General features: G+C 39.0%; 1 protein-coding gene across 6 annotated transcripts in view; it reads right to left on the reverse strand.

The window, feature by feature from the left end:
- The window catches only part of MARK1 (microtubule affinity regulating kinase 1), a 151,201-nt gene extending 132,100 nt beyond the window's left edge, over positions 1-19,101 (reverse strand). For 5 of the 6 annotated variants that reach the window (XM_078156305.1, XM_078156303.1, XM_078156304.1 and 2 more), the window contains exon 1: positions 18,948-19,096. In XM_078156305.1, coding sequence (XP_078012431.1) covers positions 18,948-18,998 — 51 coding nt within the window. In that variant the 5' untranslated portion in view covers positions 18,999-19,096. Of the gene's footprint in view, positions 1-18,947 lie in introns of all 6 variants that reach the window. The other variant, XR_013487301.1, reaches the window with a different exon arrangement.
- Between the last annotated feature and the right edge of the window lie 7,801 nt (positions 19,102-26,902).

The following is a 26,902-nucleotide window of genomic DNA, read 5'->3' on the forward strand; positions in this document are numbered from 1 at the left end:
CAGAGTGAAAAGTTGTCACAAGTCCTAGGCTGTGTAGAACAAGAATCAGGTTCAGAAGCAAGTAGCGCATGGTTCAGCTTTGGGAGTGGAACAGGGTCTCAGTTCCAGCTTCCAGACCAGTCTGAAGCCATTAGCTGAATAAAAAAGGCAGGAATTCCAGACAAAAATGAGGACCTACAGTTATGACACACTGAACCAACATAGCTTTCCAGCTGGCTAATAGTGGTTATGTCACACAAGAGTCTACTGGAAGTCCAACAGAGTAAGCCCACAAGTGTGTTGCTCCAACCTAACCCAGGTCAGAAAACTGCAGAGCTCAGACTAGGCCTGCACAACATATGGCCTATGGACAGCTTTTGGCCCTCCAAAGCAATCTGTGGGCCAGATGTTATGCAGTCCTGTTTCACGTTTTCTACAGTTTTCACAAGCTGCTCGAATTGCTTTGGCAGGGGTGCAAGCTGTTCTATGTTGCACAGGCCCTGCCCTAAGCGAACTTTACATAGTCAGTTTTGCTGAGGGATCTGAACTGTCGTAGGCACCAAAAATCCTCTGGCAGGCTGCAACCTGGGCACGAGCAGTAAATGGCCCACATTATTGTGCAGGCCTGGCTCAGACCAACAGGATAGCAATCAGACTTTGCCCAGGATCAGATCATTTGGGGAGTACTGATAGCTTGCAGATTGCTAGCCTGAGCTGACCTTGGGATTCTTTAATACTACAATATTCAATATCCCCACGAAAGAAGCAGCACAACACAAAGTCAGCCCAAATTTACCTTCTAGAAGTGTACAGAGATGGGCCCTAACATGTAGCTGGAAGTCAGGAAGTAGGCTAGAAGAACAAGCCAAAAAAAGAAAAGTGTTGTGGGGTTTTTTTAAGATTTTTAAAATATTTTGTATAGATCCTGGGCAAGTCGCCTAACCTCGACTGCATCACCAAAAAGCAAAAAATAAAAATTTTTTTTTTAAATTGTATAAATGAAAATGAGAGAATTAACATCATGGCACAAGAGGTTCAAAATTTTGCCCACTAAATAAACTCCCTGAAAATGGGGATGGACCAAATAGAAGCCAATGGCTCCTTGAAACATGAAATTTTTTTAAGTCAAAAAACTAAAGAAACAGAAGAAGTCTGAAGTATCTTACAACAAAAACAACTGATCTTGAAAACATTAAGAAGGAATAATTTAAGAATCATCAGCCTACTTGAGCCACAATTTAAAAAAAAAAAAGGCCTAGACATATCAAGAAATAGACAAAAAAATCTGCCCAGATCTCTTGGACCCACATAACAATTAGAAATAGAAAAGAAATTATCAGTCACCTCCTTAAAGAAACTTCAAAATGAAAACTCCCAAGAATATTACAGCCAAAATTCTGAGCTTCCAGCTCAAAGAAAAAAAATATTGAAAGCAAGTATAAAGAAAGAATTCAAATACCCAGAAGCCAGTCAGGATAACATATGATTTAATAGCTGCTATTAAAAAGGGGCATAGAGTTTGATATACAATATTCCAAAAGGCAAATATATAAACTTGCAATCAAAAATAACTTACCTCCACCACCACAAAAAAAAAAACAACACAACTGAGTATAAATCTTGCAAGGGAAAAAAAATTACCTTTAATGAAAAAGTAGTATTCTTGATGAAAAAACTAGAGGTACACAGAAACTCTGAATGCAAACACAGGAGTCAAGAGGAAAATAAAATAGGTAAACATGATCAAACAATTATCAGAACCTAAACAAGGATGCAGTTGGGTAACTCAGTGGATAGAGAACTGGGCCTGGAGTCATGAAGACACCAGTTCACAATCCAGCCCCAAGACACTTCCTAGCTGTGTGACCCCAGGCAAGTCACTTAACCTTTGTTTGCCTTAATCTACTAGAGAAGAAAATGGCAAACTGCTGCAGTATCCCTGCCAAGAAAATACTGTGGACAGCAGGGTCCATGGGGTCATGAAGAGTCAGACACCACTGAACAAACAAGGATAAATTCTTTACATTCTCACCCGGAGAGATAATACATGTGTCTCCTCTGAACCCTACAATCATTTGGGGTCATAAACGGAATCTAATTAAGCAGAAGTCATAGAAGTGGTTCTGTTATGTTTTGATGATCTTACCGTAAGTCTATATGAATAAGGAGAAAAAGGTAGGGGGAACAGGTGATCCTTAAACCTCTGAAATGGTCAAAGGGGAAAATAAACACAGATATAGAAATACATTTCACTCAACAGAGGACCAGGAGGGAAAGAGAAGAGACAAAAGAGAATGAGAGGAAAGGTAGATTAAAGGAGTCTTAAATGCAACAAATTTTAAGGATATAAAAGAATATCTATAGTAGCTTTTTTGTGGGGGCAAAAAATTGAAAACGGAAGAGGCACTTATCAACTGAACAAGGTATGTTATATAAATGTGATGCAGTACTATTGGGCTGTAAGAAATAATGAAGGAGGTGGTTTCAGAGAAGCACAGAAAGACCTGTATAAATTAATGAAGATAAAGTGAGCAGAACCAGGAAAAAATTTTATGTAATAACAATGTTGTAAAGGGAAACAACACTGAAAAAGTTAAACTCTGATCAACGCAATGATCAACTATGATTCCACAGGATTCAAGATGAAACATGCTACCCACCTCCTGACTGTGAGGTAGGTGATGGACTCAAGAGTACAAACTGGGACACTTTTGGATAGGACCTACACAGGAATTTGTTTTGTGTGATCATACACATTTTTTGCCTTTTTTTTGTTTGTTTGCTTTCTCAATTGGGAAGGGGGAATTAGGGGAGAAGGTAAAAAGAAGAGAAGGTAGATTTTTGTAAATTGAAAAAATAAACCTTAAAAGAAAGCGTGGGGAAGATCTAGGAGCTATCTTCTAGAGTTTTCATTTTTACACATTTTTATTGATGTCCAAAAAACAGGTAATAGGATATAAAGTAGGAAGGAACTCAGAGCCTTAGAAATCAAGCCGAGAACTGTGGGCAATTCAACTGACCCAAATTTGTTTGTTCATTCATTCCCCCTTACTATCTCTAATTCCCATATGCTAACTCCCCTACTTTGGCAATTTTACTCTACTTGAAATCACATCCTTTGAAAATTAGCTGAAGGACCAATTCAATCAGTCAACAAATATTTTATACTCTGTAACTCCCTCCCAAAGGGAAAATGATCTATGGATAGATTTTGGGGTGGAGGGTGGTGGTGAATGAATTTGTGGGGTTTTTTAAACTTATATTTTGACAACTGTATTTCAATACAGTTTCCTTTGCAATCCTATCTATTTTATTTTATCTTAAGCATTTAAAAAGATTATTCTGAGAAGGGGTTCACAGGCTTCACGAGTTGGTCAAAGGGGTCCACAAGACCAAAAAAGAAAAGAAACAAACAACCAAATAAACTTTGGTCTGTAGAGAAGACCAGAGGCAGACATCAAATACTCATGGGAAACAGAGATTAGGCTTGCTTTGCTTGGCCCTAGAAGGCAGAATTAGTAGCAGAGGGTAGAAGTGGCAGAAAGACAGAAATCAACCTGACATAAGGTAAATTTCCCAACAATTAAAAGATGTCACAAGTGGAATGAGTTGCTGAGTGTGGGAATGAGAATCTCTATCACTGGAGGTCTTCAAAGAGAAGCAGCATGATTATCTGAAAGGAGTGCCTTAAAAGGAATTCCTACTTAAAGGGTGAACTAGATAGATGACTTTGAAAGTCTCTGCCAACACTAAGACTCTGATTCCATTGTGGTGTCCCCTCTGAAAAGTCTCCAACAAATGGCTCCAAGTCAGTATTCTCCAACTACTGAATCACTTGTTATTTTTATACTAGGTCTAAGGGATATGAATGAATTTCAGCTAATCATAAGATGTTTCTTTCCATATATATGCATGTAATAATCTGGGCAACAGACATTTTTATCCCTCTGGTTTTTCCTATGTGGATAATTAGATCAAACACTTTTGGATGGATAAGGATCTCTCTCAGAAAGCTCTACAACATTCCAGGGCTTGCCTCAGTCAGCACATTGTCATCTGCAAAAAGAAGCATCTAGAGGATCTCATCGTATATTGGGAATCCCTCTTAAACAATCCATGTGGACTGTGCATTGTATATCCTCCACTATAATGGTGAACATGCTCAACATACTTGTCTTCATTTTTATGCCTTACCTAATATTAGTAATTAGAAAGTCATTCATTTTTCTTTTGAGAAATCTTGAATGATTTTCACATATGGTATAGAAGACACCATTTTGCAATGAATTCTACTGAATAAAATATTAAAAAAACAATAGAGATGATGTATTCTCTACATCTTTCAATCATCTGTGATGATAAAGATGATATATACTAAGAAATATCAATTCCAAATTAAACAGGAGGAAGAGAACAGGTTTGGATTGCTATGAGGAGATTTCAAAACTCCTTCAACGGTCCCAAAATTCTCTCTGAAACAATGGCCCATCATTTTGGCACTAATGCTTTACCAGTGTTATATGGCTGCTGAATATGCAACACAACAATCATCAAAGGACTGAAATGATTACCACACACAAGGCAATGGCAACATGGTGAGAATAGGCAGGTTGCATCTTATAACCAATGAAGAATTTCGAAGAATAGAAGCAAAAAAGGTCATCAGGCCATGTCTGAGGCTCAAAGCAGATGGGCTGCTTACATGCTGAAGGTGACATATCAGGGAAATATTACAAATACTCCACTGTATTTTCTTAGTATCAAGGAAGGCCTCTAGCACACTGGGGGCTCCCTCATAGCAAACTTACAGGAAGACTCAAGAGAAGAGCTCCATATGATGGACAAGTATGGATAGGCTGTGATGTCCATCACTGGAAAGAACATCTGAAGAGATCATTTACCTACTTTAGTATAATAGATATAGATTTATCAAGGCTATCCTTGATGAAGGTATTAAAAGGGAACTGAAAGGCTTTTTAAAGGAATACAACAGTAATAGATTACATCTTTACACAACAAAGATATAGAGGAAACAAGATCCCACTGTGCTCACTGTTTAACCACATAAAAAACCATTTGATTTGGCAGAGCAAAATGCCACCTTTTTTGATACTCTACTAATATCTCTTGGTTTTAACATCTCCAGAATTTCCCCTAGTATCCCTCTTCCTCCTCCCTGCCAGACAGCCATCTCATGTAAAAATTAATAATTTCTGAAGAAGGAAATGAGAGGAAAAGACAAAAATATCAGCAAAACATTATACATCAAAATGTCTGAAATAATATGCAATGTACCATACCTACAGACATCTCACATCTACAAAAGAATGAGGTGGTGGTGTATTCTCATCTCTTTTCTTTGTAGCCATGCCTGTTCTTTGTAATATTGCAACCTTTACTTTCGAAGGTTTTGTAGTTGCTCTTTCATTTTACAACACTATTGTTTATATTGTTTTCTTGGCTCTGCTTACTTTACTCTGCATCAGATCCCATAAATCTTTCCATGCTTCTTTGTATTCATCACATTCATCATTTCTTACGGCACAGTAATATTCCATGACTAGCTATTCCCTAAACAATGGGCATCTACTCTGTTTCCAATTCTAGCAAAATGCCACATCATACCTATCAGGTTGGCCAAAATGACAAAACAGGAAAATGATAAATGTTGAAGAAGATGTGAGAAAACTGGAACATTAATACATTGTTGGTGGAGTTGTAAACTGATCCAACCATTTTGGAGAGTAATTTGGAACCATGCCCAAAGAGCTATAAAAATGTGCATATCCTTTGGCCCAGCAATAGCACTTCTAGGGCTGTATCCCAAAGAGATCATAAAAACAGGAAAAGCACCCCCATGTACAAAAATATTTATAGCAGCTCTTTCTGTGGTGGCAAAGAACTGGAAATTGAGGAGATGCCCATCAACTGCAGAATGGCTGAACAAGTTGTGGTATATGAATATAATGGAATACTAATCATGCTGTAAGTGGACTTCAAAAAAACCTGGAAAGACTTGTATAGACTGATGCTGAGTGAAATAAGCAGAACCAGGAGAACATTGTACACAGTAACAGCCATGTTGTATGATGACTAACTTTGATAGACTTAGCTCTTCTCAGCAATATAAGCATCTAAGACATCTCCAAAAGTCTCATGACGGAAAATGCTATCCACATCCAAAGAAAGAACTATGGAGTTTGAATGCAGATCAAAGCATACTACTTGTTCTTTTTTTTCTTCTGCTTTGTTCTGTTTCTTCTTTCTTGTGGTTCTGCCTATTGGTTCTAATTCTTCTTTACAACATGACTAATGTGAAAATATGTTTAATAGGAATGTATACATAGAGCCTATATCAGATTGCAGAGGGAGGGGGAGAAAATTTAAAACTCAAAAGCTTATGGAAGTGAATGCTGAAAACTAAATATAAATTAATTTTTAAAAAATGCCACCTCAAGGGCTCTGCTCCAAAAAAAGTATCAGCCATATATACTTCAAAATTACACAAGATTCCTTGAACCATGAAAAGGCTTGGAAGAGGGAGAAAGAAGTATTGGGTAGACAGCTTGTTCAACAACCCTCTGATCATTAATTTTAAACAAGACAAAAATGGAGAAACAAAATAAAACAGAGACACTACCATCATAGAAGAGATATAGTTCAGAACCCAAATCAAGGAGGGATTCCCTCTGGCAAGGTACTCCAGATGCTCCTGTTTGAAGATGACATTATACTAATTGTGTCAAACTTTAACATACTGCAGAATACCCCAGATGAGATTCATAACCATTCAAAAGATTCTGGCTTAACTATATACCAGGAAGGGGGGACAACTAGAAAAGGAATGATCACTGTCCAGACTATGGCATACAGTAGATGGGGCTATATATAAAGCTTATCTATCAATATAATAAGCACTGAAATTTACATAGCACATTAAAGCTAGCATTTGTAAACTGCTGTGCTATTTTACTGAGGCCCAATAGTAACACTGTTAAATATTATTATTCCCATTTTGTAGAAGAGGATACGGACTCAGGGTAAATAATTTGCAAGGTCATAAACCTAGTATGTGTCAGTGATGGAACTGAACTTGGGACTCTGAGCTGCAGTCCAGTACTCTATCTACTATGTTACCCCATTTTAAAGTGAATACTACATAAGAAATAGTATCTACTCCATTGTGAAGATCTCCATTAGGATCAATTATAATTCCAGCTCCTGATCTCTACCTAAAAAATTATAGAACAAATCTTTCCCCTCCTCTACCGGAGTTAAAATGTTTTTAACAGAAGCAAAAAAAAAAAAAGCCTCAATAAACAGCTCTGTTCTTTGCATATGACCCATCTTCACTAAAGTGAAAAGCTATATGTTAAAAAAATTACGTCTTATTATTCTCTTCCTTCCACTTTGATCACTACTGCTAAGTACTGGTTGAACCAGATTACCTCCAATTACCTGTTGGTGTATTGAAGCACAACTATAATTATTCTGTTCTTACTTTGAAATGGTAGTGGAATATCTGAATGTTTCAAAATCAAATTGCTCTAATATTGGACAAGATGAAACTCCCCTAAAAGAAATAACCAAATAACTACACTGAGAAAAAGAAGAAAGATGATATATGTGACCATCAAGTATCACTTTTGCTCAGTAGACTTGCAGTTGATTGTCTCCACCCTATAGACCTCTCTCTTCCTGTCTTTAGGGAATTTTTGGTTTTTTGTTTTGGTGAGGCAATTGAGGTTAAGTGACTTGTCCGGGGTCACAGCTAGGAAGTGCAAGTATCACTTTTGGAAACAGATAAATAAAAATATCTTTCTTATGAGGTCACAACTAGAAGAGAATGAACTCATAATTCCTAACAAAAAATTGGGTATCTTGCTTATCAAAAAATTATTTAGAGGTTCTAAGTTTTTTTTAAAAGGTAGGTTCATTTATTCAACACGTTTCTCCCCAAGTACTTGTAGTGTGATGGTACAGAACTAGGCAGTGGGGTACAAAGTTTAAACAAGATACACTGCTTTGGTAAGTCAGAGATTTAGAGGGGGAAGGAACCTTGGAGGTCACTGAATCCAACTACCTTATTCAGTAGAGGAGGAAACTCAGGTCCAAGGAGGTTAAATATGACTGCCCAAGGTCACACAGGTAGGACAGTGTCAGAGACATAAGTTTAACATAGACCTTCTGATCAAGGTTATCACAGAAGGTCACTATAGACCTCCACTGTAAATTCATACAGGTAGTAACTGGGAGGCAGAATTCAAACTCAGTCCTCTGACTCTGAACCCAGCTCTTTTTATAGTTTTCCACACCTATCCTCATTGAGATTACAATCCGTTGGATGGCTAACATAACTACATAATAACTATAATACATGATAAATGCATTAGGGAACTACAAAGCAAAGTGCTACATGAGGTCAGGGTATGAAGATACTTGATTCTATAAGGAACTGGAAGCCAATGAATATTTTGGACAAGGAAGTAATATACTAAGATTTATGCATAAGAAAGATTATTTCTACACCAACACAAAGGACAGACTAGAAAGGGAAGGAGGGAAATAGAGGCAGCATATCTTTTAAAGAAACCATTAGTCCAAGTTGCTAGAAATGAGAGCACGTATTAGAATAATGGAAAAAGGGGCAGCTAGATGGCACAGCGGATAGAGCTCTGGCCTTGGAGTCAGGAGGACCTGAGTTCAAATCCAGCCTCAGACACTTGACACTTACTAGCTGTGTGACTGGACAAGTCACTTAACTCCGATGGCCTGACCAAAAAGAAAAAGAAAAAGGAAAAAAAATGGAAACAACTGGAACACAGAGTAGATATATGAAAAAGATAGTGTATGAACCCAAAAGTTTCTTATTACTATTCTGAGATAAGAGGTTGCAGAAATGGAAGAAATGAGATTGGGTGAATGGTGGCATCAGACAGAGACAGAGAAGCATGTTGGTGGGGAGGGGGGGGAGTGAAGTAATTCCCATAGGAAGTAGCACCCAAAATGAACTACGCAAAAAGCTAGGAATTCTAATAGGCCTCCTGTCTCTTGGGAGAAAAGTATATTCCAGGCTCACAAAACACCTAGCGCAAAGGCATGGAGAAGGGAGACAAAATGTCAAATATGGGCCAGTTTGGACGGATAGTCACTGAATCACAGCAGCAGAGATTTATAGCTGGAAAAGGCTTAGAGATCAGCACATCCAAACCCCTCAGTTAATAGAGACGGAAACCAAGGCCCAGAGAAGGGGGATGAGCTAGGATCACAGGGTCACAGATTTAAAGTAGAAAGAACCTTAGAAAGCATGGACTCCAACACTTTCATTTCATAGACAAGGAAACTAAGGCACAATGTGGTGAAATGACCTGCCTAGGATTACACGATCCTTGATGGATGTTTTATGGAATGCCACGCCACAGCTGTAAAAGATGAGGGAGAGAAGGACAGCGAGGGAAAGGAAAGAAGGAAGGAAGAGGAGAGAAGAGAGTGAGGTGAAGAGAGAAAGCGGGGAAGGGGGAGAAGGGAAAGAGGTAAGAGAAAGGAGAGACAGAGACAGAGAGAGGAAAAAGAGCTTTGGGATATACCCATAGTCAGGGGATAAGCAGATGGATTATAACCTAGCAAAAGATACTGACAGGAGTAGCCAGAAAGGTAGGAAGAGAATCAAGAAAGGGCAAGAATGAAAATCAAAAGAGGAGGATAGTGGACAACATCAACGAACAAGTGAAAAAAAGGCCACTGGGTTTAGCTACTAAGAAATCACTGGCATACTGACCCGGCAATACCACTACTAGGCCTATACCCTAAAGAGATCAAAAAGAAGGAAAAGGATTCACATAAACAAACAAACAAAAAAAAAACACTCTTAACAGCTTTTGCCATGCTTCAATAGCTCTAGAAATTAAGGGGGTATCTATCAATTAAAGAACGGCCAAAGAAATTACGATACCTCAGTGCAACAGCATACTATCACTATGTTGTTAAAAAAACGATAAAAAGGACAAACCTTTTATCAGAGAAACCTGGGAAGGCTTATATGAACTGATACAGAGGGAAATGAGCAGAACCAGGAGAACAATGATGACCAATGATAAAACATGTTACCTATCCTGTTGTATTCAGGATGCAGAATGAGACCTATATTCTGAAATGATGAATACAGAAATGTGTTTTGCTTGACTGTGCATATTTGTTACATTAATTTTGTTTTTCTTTCTTCCTGGGGGGAGAAGGGAGGAGTATGAAAAAAACAAAAAAAAAATGTTTGTTAATTGAAAAAATTATTTCTGTTAAAAAAAGAGGACAATAGTCACTTTAGAGAGACCAGTTCCATTAGAATAATAACCATCAGAAATCATTCAAGGGGCTAAGAAGTAAGAGGAAAGAAAGTTGAGTCAATGAGTATCACAGATAGCTTTTCCTCACTGTTTGACTTGAAAGGGGAGATAGAGGAAGCCTCTGGGCCTTAATTTCCTTATTTGTAAAATGAGCTCTAGCACTTAATTCTCAAGGTTATAGTGTGAATAAAAGCGGTTAATGTCTGTAAACTTTTAAAAACTTTTTATCCTTTTGAAAAACATACATGGTTTTATAAATCTCAGCTGGCACTACAAAAAGACCTTTTTATACTTTAAGATTCTCAGACTAACTTACATGAAAACCAAAATGTCAAAGAAAAGCAGCATGGTGCAGTGAAAAGACCAGGAAATACGAAGCAGAACTCCATATAAAATCATCAGTTCAAACCCTGGCTCTGCCAATTACTTGTGTAAACACAGACAAGTCATTTACCCTTGCAGTATCAGTTCCTCATCTCCCTTTAAAATGAAAAAGGTTGGACACTAAAAGACCTCTAAGGTCATTTCTAGCTCTAAATCTATTATCCTAAACCAACAGGCCAATTATTATGGATAAAGATTATGTAAACATTTACTCAAGACCACATTTGGTGCTTTATAAAGTACAGCATTTAATAATACTTCTGGAGATCAAATTATTGAATGTTACATTTTAAAAGTTTAACTGAGGACATAACTTTAATAAAGATTAAGTCCCTATTAAAAAAAATAAACTATGCAAACTTCAATGTAATTTTAATAAGATGCACGTCTTAATTACGTACAAGTTATGTTTTTAATTCTCCTCAAAAGCCTCTGGCTCCTCCATCTCCACACATAAAATCTCATATCAGTCTCAATACACAAAGCGAAATGGGAATCTGATCTTTAAACTACTAGATTCAATTAAAATGTATGTTTGTTTGTTTCTTGATTTCTATATAAAGCTGTAGTTGAAAAATCAAAATAAACTCTTACTTTAATTTGTTACCTGGTGTTCCAAAAGACAACTCTTTATTGTGATAACCAGACCATTAATCTTGATGTCAACACCATGAAAAAGTGTGATAAAAATGTAAATAAACCTAAAAAAAAATTAAAATCTTTCCCCAAAATTTCATACAGGAAATAGAACACTTCAGAAGGTAATAAGAAATTAGTTATTTTTTAATGTTTCATTTCAAATATAAGACTTTTTGAAGGCTCTTTTCTCATATTTTAATGCAGTTATCACAACTATCCTTGAAGTTTGGCTTAGTAAAGCAGTTATTATTTTTTTCTCTCTCAATACATATATACAGACAAATCTATAGAAAGAGACATTAAGCATTTATTCAACATCCATCATCCCCTACCATACTGCGCTGTGGAAGGGGTGAAAAATACCAGCATGGTCCCTATCCTTAAAGAACGTATAATCTATTTGTTTAAGGTATGCACAAGACACAAGAGAGGTTCAATAAACTTTTCGTGAATTAAGGTTTTGATTAAGGGATTTTCTGAAAACTTGGCTTCTTCATAACAAAGTTGGTTAGGATAGGGGAATTTGTTAGTATTGTCTATATAGTGCCATCCACTTGAGCATCCATACTAACAGACTTGAGGGACTTTTCCAAGGAAGGGCTGAGGTTACAAGCCTCTGCTGGGACCTGTAGCTTGCATCGCCTGAGGGTAAGGCACAGAGGTGTTCTGTCATTTTCCTCTCTCCTTCTCCCTCCTGGGAAAGCTAAGGAACCTTAACCTGGAAAAGGGAGGATAATGTCTTTGCCAAATGAATGATTAGGAAAATATATACAAATACATATGTACACACATACCAGTATACACACACTTTATATACATATACAGATAACATGTTTCAAGTGCTACCTGCCAGGTACATTATAGTATATGAACATACACACACACACACACACACACACACACACACACACACACACACACACACACGAGTTCTTAACAACTGTCAAGTAGTGCATTATGGGGAATTTTACCCAGTTATGAATCATTAAAACAAGAAAAGAAAAACATGCACTTAAGCTGAAGGAGCAATGATATTGATCCAACAATGCTGCTTAGTCTACAAATTGTTACTGAAGAAAAGGAAGGAAGATAAACCAGCAAGATAAGGTGTTAGAAAACTTGGGTTCTAGTCCTGCTTTTGCCATTAACTTATTAGGTTCTGCTGGCTAAATTACCATCTCTCTGGTTTTCTGTTTACTTATCTATCAAATGAGGAAGAGTATGCTGTGTCTAAGATTCCTTCCCATTTGAACAATCTATGAGAGACTCAGTGTCTTTTTGTGTTTTGTCCTAAAGAAGAAACTTGCCTGGGGTATCCAAACTCTAAGGCTGGCCCACCCTTCATGCACTAGTTCACTATCTCTCAGTCTCAGCATAAAAGGCTTTATTTTAGCATTTATTATAGTTATAATTTAATACTTTCACACCATTTTCCCCTTTTGGAGCTTCCTAGAGGTAAAAAAAAAATTCATCCTGTTGGACTTATAGAGTCAGGAACACCGTATTTATTTAAATCCTGCCTCTGAGCTTCATCACCAATCTATCCTCCCCTCAAGCTGTCAGATTCAGCTTCCTAAAACACAGACATAACCATATGGACCCCACCCCCACTCCCGCCAAATTCAATCAACTCCATTGGCTCCTTCTTGCCTCTACAATCAAACAGAAAGTTCTGTTCGGCATTCAAAACCCTTCATTACATGGCCCCTTCCAATTCTTCAGTTTTCTTATACTTTATTCCCCTTTATGTATTGTGGGATTTAGCATCAATGACTTCCTTTGCTGTCTGTCACACACATCCCTCCATCTTTCCACCAGTGTTTCCACTGATAGTCTCCATATCTAGAAACTCTTTCCTTTATCTTTACCACTTGGCTTCCCTGACTTCTTTCTAGTCTTAGTTCTAACTCCCAGCTTCTGCAAGAGGCCTTTTCCAGTGCAACTTAATCTCAGAGCCTTTCCTCTGAAATTACCCTGAATTTATCTTGTCTACATCTTGTTTATAAATAGTTATTTCCATACTGTCTCCTCCATTAGACCATGAGCTCCCTGAAAGCAGGGACTGGTTTGTGAGCGTATGTTTGTTTCTGCCTTCCTTCCAGTACCTGGCAAACAGGAGGAATTAATGCTAGCTGACTGACCAGGAACAAGTCCCTTAACTAGCTAATCCCAAGTATCCATATTATTAGATCAATAAAAATAATTGTTAAATTAAATAAAAACCCTACCTCACAGGGTTTTCAGGCTCAATTAAGATAATGTATGTAAAATGCTTGCTATTCCAATTTGCTTTTTTTTTAAACTCCTGGTAACAACGTTTCTAACCAAAAACACTGTAATTTGAACACTTCCTTTATAGAGTGTTTGTCACTGAAGTGACAAAAGAAGTAAATGTTAGTGACAAAATGAGAAATACAGATAATAAAATGCTAAAGAAGTGGGAAGAGCAATGATTGAACAAATCTATGTTTTCAGGGAAGAAAAACATCATGACTTTCCTAAGGTTCTCCCAATTTAGTAGCGACACAGCTGGACACAGTGATACAACCATATTATCAGCCCAGGGCTCTTTCCTACATTCACCATTCTAGAGAAGAGGAAGCAATAAAACAGAAAGTACTTGGTAGGAATAATCAAGTTGAGTGATGGTAGTGATAGAAATCTAAATCTAGAGTTGCCACTATATCACACACAGCATATAAAATTATACTGAAAATATAATGAGATTTGAAAATGCTTCCGAAGATATTGGGACAGAAGAGGTAAATAGTTTAGAAGTCCTAAAATTTGACAACTCTTTCTTAGGTCTTCTGCCCAATCCAAACATTCTTGGCTTCATTATCCTATCTCTTGGTGTCCCCAAGCTGGACTCTATGCTCCCAAAAGTGATTCAGTGGGTAACTTAGGCAACTTCAGATTTCCCTGTTTATTACTAGCTTCTTTAAGCCTGATTACCAATTACCATGGTGATTCATGTGTGGTACTGTACTCCACTGTAAAGCAGAATTTAATTAAATTGAATTTTTTTTATTAACTAGCACCTCCCACAACATTCTCCCAATTTGTCAAATAAAATTTGACTATACTGAAAAGTATAACAAAATCAAAGCATCACCCTCTCCTACAAATTACACACACAAACACATACACACACATACACTATAACTTAACAAACCAGCAAATTATCTGCCAAAATTCCAAACCAGAAATGTTTTAACTAAACAAAGAGAAAAATTAGTAACCTGGGAGATAAAAGAAAATACCCTTTTCCCCTTTTCACAACAAGGTAATCATACTAGAAGATTCTTTAAAATCATTTAGGGGAAAAACATAGAAAAGAGGCAATATAATAGTGAAAATCGAGGTAAATGATTGGGAGTCCATGACGACACAGGCAGTATTGCTACTGTATAATTTTCTACAATATCATGCATGTGCTAAAGAGCTTCCTCATTTCTTTGATCCCTCAGTAGCAACTTCCATATAGCAATTATCAATGGCTATACACTACAAACATTCTTTAGGAACCCAACTCAAATATAAGTTTTAAAGCTGCTTCAGAAGTAACCCAGTCATAGTTTTCGTTGTCTTGGAGACACACACACACACACACACACACACACACACACACACACACACACACACACACACACCCAAGTATGTGATATCAATAAAATTTGGGGTTTTTTAAATGACTTGAGTTTTTTTATCTTAAACTATCAACAAATAATTTTACTAAAACTATAGGAATTGGGATTACAATTGCTCAACTCTTAATTGACAAACAGTAAAAAACAAATCTTGCAAATGTTCATTGTAAAAAATTTTAGAAAAATATTTTGCATAGCTGAGTTTTTATTACATGCAATTTGTTTTAAAAACTACTCAATGTTAGGTGTTTCACCAAATGAGAAATCAGTCATGGCATAATTGTACTTAATCATTGACAGAATATTAGAACAAATATGCACATAGGTCCTTAAAATAAATATTCTTTGAAAAATATACACACACTATTTCCTAAGACAAAAAATTCTCTCAATCTTCTTAAATACACAGGGATGCATACTGTAAAAATTTCACCCTCATACACATATCTAAAAAAGTAATTTTTTACATTGAGAATGATGGCAAAATGTCCCAGTATCTTTATTATTTTCATTTCATCTTCAAAGACTCTGGGAAGATTTATCCCAACTACTTTGAAAAATACTCAGTTTCAAATAAAAACTGTTACTGAAAAGCAAGTTTCACTAATTATGCCAATATTAATATGTTAACTGCCAAATTAGCTTGCTGTTCTAGTTCAATGATGAGATAGGTTAAGAATGGAACAAGTTTACTAGGGGAGATGGAAAAAAAATAAGACAAGTTCATTTAACAATTCTCATTAACGCTTCTCACATTCTATCTTAAAATAGTTTAAGTACTTAATTATATATTCTGGCATTGTACATTAATTGTTTTGTTACACTGACCTTATCTTCTAACTAAATTTTAATTTCCTTAAGGAGAAGAAGTAATCCACTGGTGGAGCCCTGGATAGAGCATCCACCCTGGAGTCAGGAGGACCTGAGTTCAAATTCAGCCTCAGACACTTACTAGCTGTGTGACTCTGGGCAAGTCACTTAACCCCTACTCCCTCAAAAAAAAAAATAATAAACCGACAAGCATTTATTAAACTTAGAATCTTCGAGGTCCTGGGGATACGAAGATAAAAAAGAAATAGACCTACCCTCAAGTACCTTACATTCTGTGAGGAAACAAGTCGGTACACACAAGTGAATTAAAAATATATACAAATGTAAATAATAATCATGCTTCACACTATTATAAATCAGTAACTGCTTTCTGGTTTGCATGCCACTCTAATTTACAAGTAACCTCTATTATTAACTGAGACCACTGAAGAAAGCATATCATGATACTGCTTAATCTTAGTTTTACATACATGTGTAACTTGAGTTATCCTCACAACAAACCCGGAAAGTAGATGCTATTATAAGCCCCATTTTACAGATAAGGAAAGCCAGAGAGAGGTTGAGTGATTTGCCCAGGGTCACACAGCTATAAAGTGTCAAAGAAAGAATTTGAACTCACATGATCTTCACTTCAAATCCAGGGCTCCACCCATTATGCCACCTTAGCTGCCTCTTGGTAAATACATGTTAATAGGAGAAGAGAGGCTTAGCTGAAAGCACTTTACTAGGTGTAGCGCATATTAACAGGCACTCAATAATTGTGAGGGAATGAGTACTGTGATTTAATATTTAATACTTTCTTTAGAGATAGGAGAAAAATCAGAGATTTAAGGAAAATCAATTATATCTAAAATGATGACTTCAAGACTCGGGTAAAGAGAACTACTCAAAAGGGAAAAAAATATTCATAAACGGTTTTCAACTATATTAATTTCAAATGAGTATTTTTTTTCAGCAGCTACTTCTAGATTTCTTATGATTTATTCCCCACTCCAGGAACTTTACAAACTCTATGTATGATTCCTCACATATCACATATGAATACAATTTTCATCTCCTGTGTCCTTGACTTTGCAGTGGCTCTCCATGGCTGGAATATTCCCTCTCCTCACCTTTCACCACTGCCACTTGGAATCCCTGGTTTTCTTCACAATTTAGGTCAAGATTCACCTTTTAACAGGAGGCTTCTTCTGGTCCCCTAGCTGCTACTACCGACTCCTCCAAGGTTAGCTGCTTTGCATACATCTATACATGCAATGTATGTGGTCCCCTTAGAACGTAAGCTCCTCGAGTTAAGAAAATGTTTCACTTTTGTCTTTGTGTCCCTACCAAGTACCAAAGTGCTTAGTTCCTAGTATGCCATTATCCTCGACTAGAAACTCATTCATACAATTAAAATAATCCTTGCTTAATTTAAAAATATTTTTCCTTGCCTTTATACATACTACCTTCTGTACTGATTCTTTGGTGGATGACTCTGTACTAGCATGCTTCCCAACAAGTACGGGCACACAATGTTGATTCTTTCAAGAAAGACATAGTAAAAATATGTGCTCACATATCAAGAGAAAATCATTATCTTCAACAGAAAATTAGCAGACATCAAAACGCACTATTCAATCTATCTCACCTTTCATTAGCAAACATCAATAAAGGGGAAATGCAGAAGTATTTGATGCCACTATGCTTTACAACTAATCTCTACTAACAACTGAGGCTACTAAAAGCATATCATACATTTTCTACCTTTTTCCTTCTAGATTTATGGCTTACTTTCATTCAAAACCGACTATCCATTACATAAAAACAAAGCCACTAATGATGTAATTTTAAAAATAATAACTTTAAAATATCAGAGGTTCCATAAAATCTTTTGTCATACCGGATTTTGAGGTAAGAACAAAAACTCCTGAGACTACAGTCACTACTGTGACTTCTTACAATGTTATTTTGCTGAAATTTCTGCATCTCAATATATTTATGTACCCCAAACGCTCAGGCTCTAAAATCTATAACCCTACCCAAGTGCTTCAAGAATTCACTGAAGTCCCTAATCTCACATCTTTTGTCTAAGAATCTATTAAGTTGTTCGTAATTTAAGAGCCGTGAAGAACCAACTAGTTAACTAGACTATCCAAGCCTCTAGAAAGCACATAAGACTTTATATTCCCCAGAAAGAGGCAAAGAATCAAGGAAAAAGCCCTATTTTAAATGCCATGATCAGTTTTTGGCTTTTTCTCGTTTCGATCAAAATCTTAAGAAGGAACATCAATTTTTTTTAAGAGACACTACTATTTAACAAGATTCTCTGGGTTAAGAATGTAAATGCTTAGAAAAGGCTGCATCTTCATAAATATTCCTGAGGGCTATTTGTTCAAAGGCACAGCAGTGACAACCGAAAACCCTTCCCCTCACTGACCCGCACCCTTGTGACATACCAAGGCAGGAGAGATATTTAAAATAAAACCTGCCCAGAATCATCACTACCAACTTGATGAAAAGAAAGCGCTGTTGGCTTTATAAGGCTTTAAAACATTCTGCCTTAATCCCAAGGCCAGAAAAGCTGGGGTTTTTGAAATTCTGCTCATTTCAGCCCAACAGCCTCATACCAAGGTAAACACAAACGCACGGATACACACACTTCCCTTGTCCACCTCTCTCCTCTCCGCTCCACTCTTGGTCTCCCCCTCCCCAAATAAAAAAGTAAAGATGCAATGTTACAAAAAGCAGAGTCATGGAGCGATGGAAGGTGGGGGGCGGGGAGGACGAGGAGAGGGTCCGAGAGGGAAGGATGGGGGCGCGCCAGAGATGAGAGCGGCAGTGGGGTGTGCGGGCAGATGCAGAGGCATAAAGCCGGCCTCGGTGACTCTCCTGGGGAGCCAAGCCTGCCATCGCCCCCTCCGCCACCCCATTAGCAGTGCGGGTTCTGCTCCCGGCCCAAATGGGGGAGGGGACCCGCAGCCACCCACCCCACCTCCCTCCCCCCGGCCCCGCGCTGGAAGGGGGGCGGAGAGGAGGATGAGGACCGCGGGCCCAGGCTCCGGGCTCCAGCAGGCCGGGCCCGGCGGGGGGAGGCGCGGCGGGCGCGGCCCTGGGGGGCGTGGGGACGCACCGCTTCACTCACATTCTCCGTGTCCCGCTCGTTCACGGTCGGCAATGGCGTCCGGGCAGACATTTTGTGCGGGCGCGGCGGCCACCGCGGGGTCGCTGCGGGGTCTCGGCAGCCCAGCCGGAGAGGGAAAGGGGCAGGGAGCGCGGGGGGCGGGACGGACTGGAGGGGGGCGGGAAGGCCCCGGTAGGAGGCAGGCGGGGAGCGGGCCGGCCCGCAGTACGCGGCCTCGGGCGGGCGGGCGGGGGAGAGGGAGGACGAGGACGAGAATGAGAGAGTAATGGGGGAGAGAAGCCGCTTCCCGCGGCGCCGGGAAAGGAGAGCGACGGCGATGGGCGGGGAGGAAGACGAAGGGAGAAGGGCGGGTGTCGGGAGCGGGGAGGGAGGAGGCCTGGAGGAGAGGATGGAGAAGGGATGGTCGGGCTGGGGGGGGGTGGGGATACCCGGGCCCGCTAGGCTCTCCGGGTCATGGCGGAGGGTAAAGTCGGAGCCTCAGATCCCGGCAGGCGGGGCGGGCCTCGAGCCCCGGGGGAGGGGGCAGCCCCGCGGACCCGGCGGTCAGCACGTCCCGCCGCCGCCGCGTCTTCTGCTCCTTCTTGTGCTCCTTCCTCCTTCTGTCGCCGCCGTCCCCGCCCCCTGCTCGCTCTCCTCGGGTCTCCTCAGGTGCGCGGTGCAGAGCCGCGCCCGGCATTCAAGCGGCCCGGCCGCACCTGCCCACCTCGGCTCCCCTGCCCCGGTTCCGCTCAGCCCCGAGGAGCGACGCCGCCGAGCAGCCTCCTCTCGGATCCGGGCTGGCGGGCGCAGCACGCACAGCCGAGAGGCATTTGGCCGCTGCCGCCGGCGGGTGGGCGGGCGCCAGCCAGGGGGTGGGGGTGGGGGGGAGCCACCATTCATTCCCTCATTAGGGATGCGGAGCCGCCTCCTCCTTCCCACCCCCCCTCTTACTCCTCCTACTCCTCCTCCTCCCCCTCCTTTCCACTTCCCCCCACTCAGCCCCCTCCTCCTTCTCCTTCTCCGGCCACTTCACTGTTTATTTTTGGTCCTTACCCCACGCTCAGAGCGTAAGGTGGTCCAGGCAGCTCTGGTCCCTGTGTTTTGTGCCGTCAGGGTTGAGTGGAATTAAATGACTTTTTCTTTGTACATAGGGAATGTTTAGGGGTATTTTTTTTTTTAGTAAACACAATGAATCTTCTCTCCCCGCCTTAGCCAGCGTTGCTCTTTCCAATCTGTTCTCTTTTCATCTTTCACCATTGCTTAGTTTCACCATGTTCTTAGCTAAATATTGTATTGAGATACAGTATTTGCAGATAGTAGGTCTCAGCAAATGAGGATGCTCTTTCCCCACTTTCATCTCTCATATCAGAGTACCCACACGCACTCTGCTCCCTGTCTCCTCTCCGGATTCCATCATGACTCATTCTGTTCTAGACCATCTGAAGAAGTGGACTGGAAACAATTGCCCAGGGCCCACCGGTCTCCAAGAGCCCTTTAAAGACAGATAAATCAGAGATTTTGGTGCCTCGGGGATCTAGGGTAGAAGGGTGTTGAATGATCCAAATTTTGATGGGGGTGGGGTGCGGGAAGGAGTTAGCTGAGTCACACTTAGCGCAAACGTTTATGCCTTTGGGGTGTCACAACAACTACACTTACCGGTCACCACTTCCTGGGAAACAAGGATTCGTCATTAGAAGCACGTTCAAGGAGGCAGGGAGGCTGTCTCCAATTTTTTTCACTCCTCTCATCAAGGTGACTGACCCCCCTCAACCTTCCACTGACCTACTCCTAATTATACCCCCTGGAGAACACTATGTAGTATCTTCCTCAGGATTCATTATACTTCAATGCAGCCGTTTTTCAATCTAATCTTGCATTAGTTCAAGTTTATTCACATCTTGCCCTCCTATACAGAATCTTACCATTTTTATTCAGCTTTTCCCCATTTCCCTTTTCTATCCCACAGGATTCCATCCATTAAATCATGAGTGGGAGTTGGAGCTAAGGGAAAAGGAAAGTGTTTTATTGAGGATGTGTGCATATACACGAACATATATGTCTATATGCACATGTGTCTATATGTGTGTGGACATACACCTATGTGTATATGCATGTACGTCCTACTTTTTAAAGCTTCTTCCCCAAAATTGTGTCAGGAACTCTAGGATAATGAAAAATCCTGACCTTTTCATGAAATTCATCCAATTTGAAGGAACTATTTGTGTAGCACAGGACTTTTCTCCCCCAGCTCACTGAAGGATAGTTCTGAAAAGTAAACATTTGACTCAATCATCTTAACTGGCCAGCACTAAAAACAGTAAATAGCAAAGGTCCCAAGAACAAAATGTTTCCACCTTCTACTTACATTCATCTCAAACACTCCCTAAGATCAGGGAGAAGGGACAGAGGAGCTGTTGGTTACCTTTTAAAAATTATTTTGAAATCACTCCATTCTCCACTTTTACAAAGAAATGGAAGGGGGAATTAGGTATTTAAAGTCATTCAACCCCTATAATTAACTATCACCACATTCCAACAGGAGTTATTTTATGAAACTCCAAGAAAACGTACAACTGAGAACAAGTTTTTTTATTAAAGCATTTCTATAGCACCATCTTGTAGGCCACAAGGAGATTTGGCGTTGCCGGGTAGTGGGGCATATATTTAGCTACACTGGTCTATGAGAAAGGTGACCACCCAAAAAGTTTACCAAAAAAACCAAAATGGAAGCAGTAGGGAAAGAGTACAGTGATCATGGTGACCCAAGGATCACTTGTATTAATATTTTCAGAATGCATAATAATTTTTAGTGCCTTACCAATTCAAGAAATTAATAATTTTCAAAGTTTCTCTTCATGCTAACCCTGTAAGATAGTCAAGTATGCTTTTTTTTATCCCCTTTGTACAGATGAACTGAAAGGCATAGAGTTCCAGTGATTTGTCCAAGCTTACAGAAGCATGTCAGGCTGAGAAGCAGACAGCTGGCAATGGTAGCACCAATTGATATCTTGCATTAGGCAAGATTCACTAGACGCTACAAAGTAGTAGAGCTAATTACAAACAGAGCTGGGACTGGAACCCAGGTTTTCAGTTCTCACTTCCCTAGACCACATGGCTTCCACCAACCAGTTCATTTGGGTAAATATGCAGCACTGCACCTCTCATGTTGTTGGCACTCAGTAAAAGTTAAGTGACAACAGTGGATACATATTTCATACAATAATAGAACTAGCATGTCAGATCAGTAATATGTACACTAGAAAGTATAATACTGATATTAAACCCCAAAGTAGGCATGCCTCCCACAATTCTGGCTAACAAAATACTACAAAAACGACTCCATCTGTCCAAAAATCACATCCAAACAAATCTCATTTGTTTCTGTGGTTTAGTTTGGTTAATGAAACAAAAATGTACATGTGCATTAAGGGATTAATAATTCATTGTTGAGGTGATATAAAAAACTGTTATTGAACCCCTCATCTTTATGCAGATATGATTGCCGCCTTCCTTACATATACAATACAGTGTTGTTAGTTAAATATATATTACAGTAGATCTCAACAAATGAAGATCCTCTCAATTTTTTCAGGTGCTATAATGTATCACCCTTATATTTTACATGTAGGTCCTTGTGTCTACGACTATGAAATTATGACCAAAAATGGATTTTTACTTGCTTTGAGTAGTTGCCTTTTAGTCCAGTAACCAAATTCAATCTGTTCATTTTAGAAACCTCTCTTGAGACATAATACTCTTGCCAGTAGATTAATAATTAAAGAAATAAAGAAGAGGTATTTTTAAAGATTATATTGGGTAAAAATTCCAGGGTTTTTTTAAATTTAAAGAATTTTTATTTCACTGGACTTTGCTATACCTGTTCACTGAAGAGGGGAATTCAGTCTAAGAGTCTCAGAATTTCAGAGTTAGAAGGGATATCAGGAGTTATTCAGACCAAGCCATGCAGGAACAGTAAACTCCTTGAAGATTCTGCTTGGCGTTCTCCAGGAAAGGGGAACTCATCAGCCTTCCTGAGGTAGCAAATTCCCCTACTAGACAAGTAATCATTAAAAAATGTTTTTGCTTTCCTCCCTTCATATCCAGCTAAAATATGCCACTTTCGGTAGTTTCCACCTATTTCTTTTCATTCTGCTCACTGGGAAAGGTTGACTGAGCTGTGCTTGAAGATCTTAGAGATGGATAAGGATCATCAGTTCAAATCCATAAAAATATTGTGCACCTACTGTTTACAAAGTTTTGGAAATACAAAGAGGAAAAATGGTACAATTCTTACCCTCAAGAAGCTCAGAGTTAGTCTAATTGGTAAGCGTAACATACATACAAGTTATCACAAGTTAAAATGAGAAAAGTACCTAGGACAAATCAAACATAAAGAAAATAGAGGTATTGAGGTAGCACACTGCAGAGCTAGAGCTTTGTACTTGGCGTCAGGAAGGCATGAGTTCAAATCCTGCCTCAATTACAAACTCTGACTGTAGGAAAGTCATTTAACCTTACTGAGCCTCAATTTCCTCATCTATAAAATAAGAGTTTGGGACTAAATGGCCTCTGACGTCTCTTCCAGCTCTAAATCTGTGATCCTATTGTCTCACAGATGCTGCAACTATGAGAAATCATCTGTGGTAGGGGAGGAGGAAATCAAGGAAGATCTCATGGAGGAGGTAGCAAATAAATTGGACCCTGAAGGCAGGAAAGGATTTCAACATGTGAGGATGTGGAGGGAGTCTATTCCAGAGATGGCAATTGATATATACGAGATAAAAGAGTAGATCTGGGAATTCCTACAGATCTTATTTGGCTGTACTAAAGCATATGAAGTAGAGTGGTATGAAATAACAATGGAAAGTCCCATTAGAGCCAAACCATGGATGGCCTTGAATGACAAAATAATATGTTTGTGTTCTATCCTGAAAGTAATAGAAAATCACTGGAAGTTTTTTGAAAAGAGAAATTATATTACCAGAATTATGCATTAGGGAGAATAAATTGGCAACCATGAGCAAGAAATGTGGTTCTATGACAGCGTTGTAGAGGAGGATCTGAAGTAATTAACTTCCAGAATTTTTATTGTTTAGAAGCCAAATACATGCAGACTTCACATATCTAAAATCAGATAACTGGTACCAGATTGCTATGGTTTCTTCCCAATCGTATGCACATACCAAATGTGACATTCAGAAAGTTAAGCCCATTTTCATTTCCTAAATCAGTTTTTTTTAATGTAGCTGTTGGCTGCTAGACCCAAAGAGTTAATAATGCTTTTGTATACTGACAAGCACAGTACATTGAACACAGTAAATATGATACATATTTGACAGATGAAGTTCCTTAAAAAAATTTGACAGATTGCGTTCCTAAGAAAATACTAGAACAAAATACCACTAAGAACCTGCCCATCATAAGCAGCTTTCAATCAGCTGAGAACACAGAACCACGTGTGTACTCCCTTCAGACTGTACTCCATTTGTGTCTTCTCATCTTGTGTGACTTTCATTAGCAAACAAGCTTTTATTAAGTACTTACTATATACTAAGTGCTAACAATACAAAAAAAGGCAGATACAGTTCCTGCTCTTGAGGAGTTCATATCATCCAGATTCTCCCATAAATTCACCACAGAGAGTCTACCCCACATGCTGAGGTGTATGCATAGATACCTACAGAGCACATAGACTGTCCATGGTTATCTCTCATTTAATTACTCCATTGACAAGCATTCTTGAAGTAGTTACTATGCAACAGGCTCTGGGATTCCTGTTAATTAACCTTTATTATACTTATTTGTGCTTAATATGTTGCAGCTATAATATAATCAACAAATAATTGAGCATCAACTGTTTGAAAGATAATGTAGCAGGTGCTATGGAAAATATGGTTCCTGTCCCTCAAATTGGAAGACAAGACAAATATATAAAATATTAAACAATAATTTAAGAGGTACCACTAGACTATATGATTGATTGCCAAATAAGTAGCATTGGATAAGTGCTAAAAATTCAGAGGAGATGAAGAAATAATTATCAAGCCACTATCTCTTCTATATAGTAATGGACATATCCAGACTAAAGAACAAACAAGAGCTTAGATCCAGAAGGAAACAATGGTTGATTCTGTTTCTATAAGTAATTAATAGGAGGTCTTGTTTACTTTTTCATTGTCATAATCACTGACTTAAGTGAAATGTTTTACCTTTTCTAGAAATTATTAGTGTTTATGAATAAATAAATGTATTAAAATTTCACACATCTTGTACCAGAAGCAGGAATTAGGGTTTAGTCAACATACTACCATACATGTTAGTCGTTTTCAGTCGTGTCTGACTTTGTCTTCTTCCGTTTGTCTATGCCTGTTGCTTGCTCCCACTTCCATTTGGTAAATAAATGCTTATTCATCATAAGTAGTAAGTTTCTGCCACTTGCTAGCATTGTTATAAATTTACAATTACTGAGATTGAAGAGGACCTCAAGAGGAATAGCATACTGGCCCTCTGGGGCCATCTGCCTGTCCAAGGCTGGGGATTAGACCTCTCATGGGCTTAAATGTTCAAATTTCCTTAGCATGGACTTTGAAGTGTGCTAGTCTGGGGAATGAGGGTTGGTCACAGCCAGAAAAAGGTACCTATATAGAAGCATAATCTAATAAGCTAAGGGGCTCTAGATAGAGAATCATGTTGGGAATAGAAGCAGAGTCAATAAATCACCAGGAACATAAAGGAGTCTAAAAGAAGTAAAGAATCACGGTCTGGCATCAGGCTGCTGAGGTTCCATAATGATATAAACAGGTTCAAAGTCAATATAGATTTTTCTCAGATTGCTCCACTCTGCTTCCATGTCTTTCCATCTGGGTATGTGAGGCCAAGTCCACATTTCAGCTCCTAAATTTGCTATAGTTATATACTCCCTCCCACACTGATCAGCATGGCAATAGCCATCTCTAAGTGGCAGCAGACACCAAGGCCAGGACGAAATGTATTTATGTATTTCATTCTTTAATTTTACAATGCTATGGCTTCCTTTGTTATCTTACAGTGCAAAAAAGAAAAGTGACAAAAAAACTCCTCCTTATGACTAAGTTTCAGTTTCATGAATTCTGTAATTGCTAGATCATCAACTATATCACAACCCTTACTTATGCATATACCCTAAGGCTCTGTCCTAGGCCGTCTTCTTTCCTCCTGGTACTTTCTCAGTTGGTGAATTCATAACTCCCATGGGTTTAATTGTCATCTTTAAGCAAATAAATCCCTGATCTACATATTTAGTTTAGTCTATTTCCTAAATTCTGGTCCTATATCACCAACTGCCTGTTAGACATTTTGAACTGAATGTCCCCAGGTATCTCAAACGCAATGTGTTCAAAACAAAATTTATTACTTAACTCCTCCACTTCCAAAACCCCACCCCGCTTGTAAAATTCCCTATTTCTATTGAAGGAAGACACCATTATTTTTCCAGGCACCCAGGTTCACAATCTCGGGGTCATCCTCAAACATCCCACCCATATCAAATCAATTACCAAATTTTGACACTTATTCCTCTATAACATCTCTCACATTCTTTCCTTTCTCTCTATGTTCACACAGTCATAATCCTAGTTCAAGCACTTATCACCTTTGACTTGGACTATTACAATAACCTTCCAACTGGTCCCCCTTACTCAAGTCTCTAAGTCTCTCCAATCTATCCTCCACAGAACTACCAAAGTGATTTTTTCTAAAGCATAGGTCTGACCATGTCAATCCATTGCACAAAAACATCCAGTGGTTCTTTATTAGTTCTGGGATCAAATGCATACTCCTTGCCTTGGCATTTAAGACCTCTCACAACCTAGTTCTAGCTTATCTTATTACATGTTACTCCCCACTAGGCACTGGGCAGTCCAGCCAGTATGGCCTTGTTGTTCCTCAAACACAACACCCTCCATTTCCGATGTTCATGCCATTGTACCGTCTGTCCT

This window comes from Phascolarctos cinereus, unplaced genomic scaffold (genome assembly GCF_003287225.1).
Source record: "Phascolarctos cinereus isolate Bilbo 61053 unplaced genomic scaffold, phaCin_HiC Scaffold_5;HRSCAF=322, whole genome shotgun sequence".
In the NCBI taxonomy this organism is placed as follows: Eukaryota; Metazoa; Chordata; class Mammalia; order Diprotodontia; family Phascolarctidae; genus Phascolarctos; species Phascolarctos cinereus.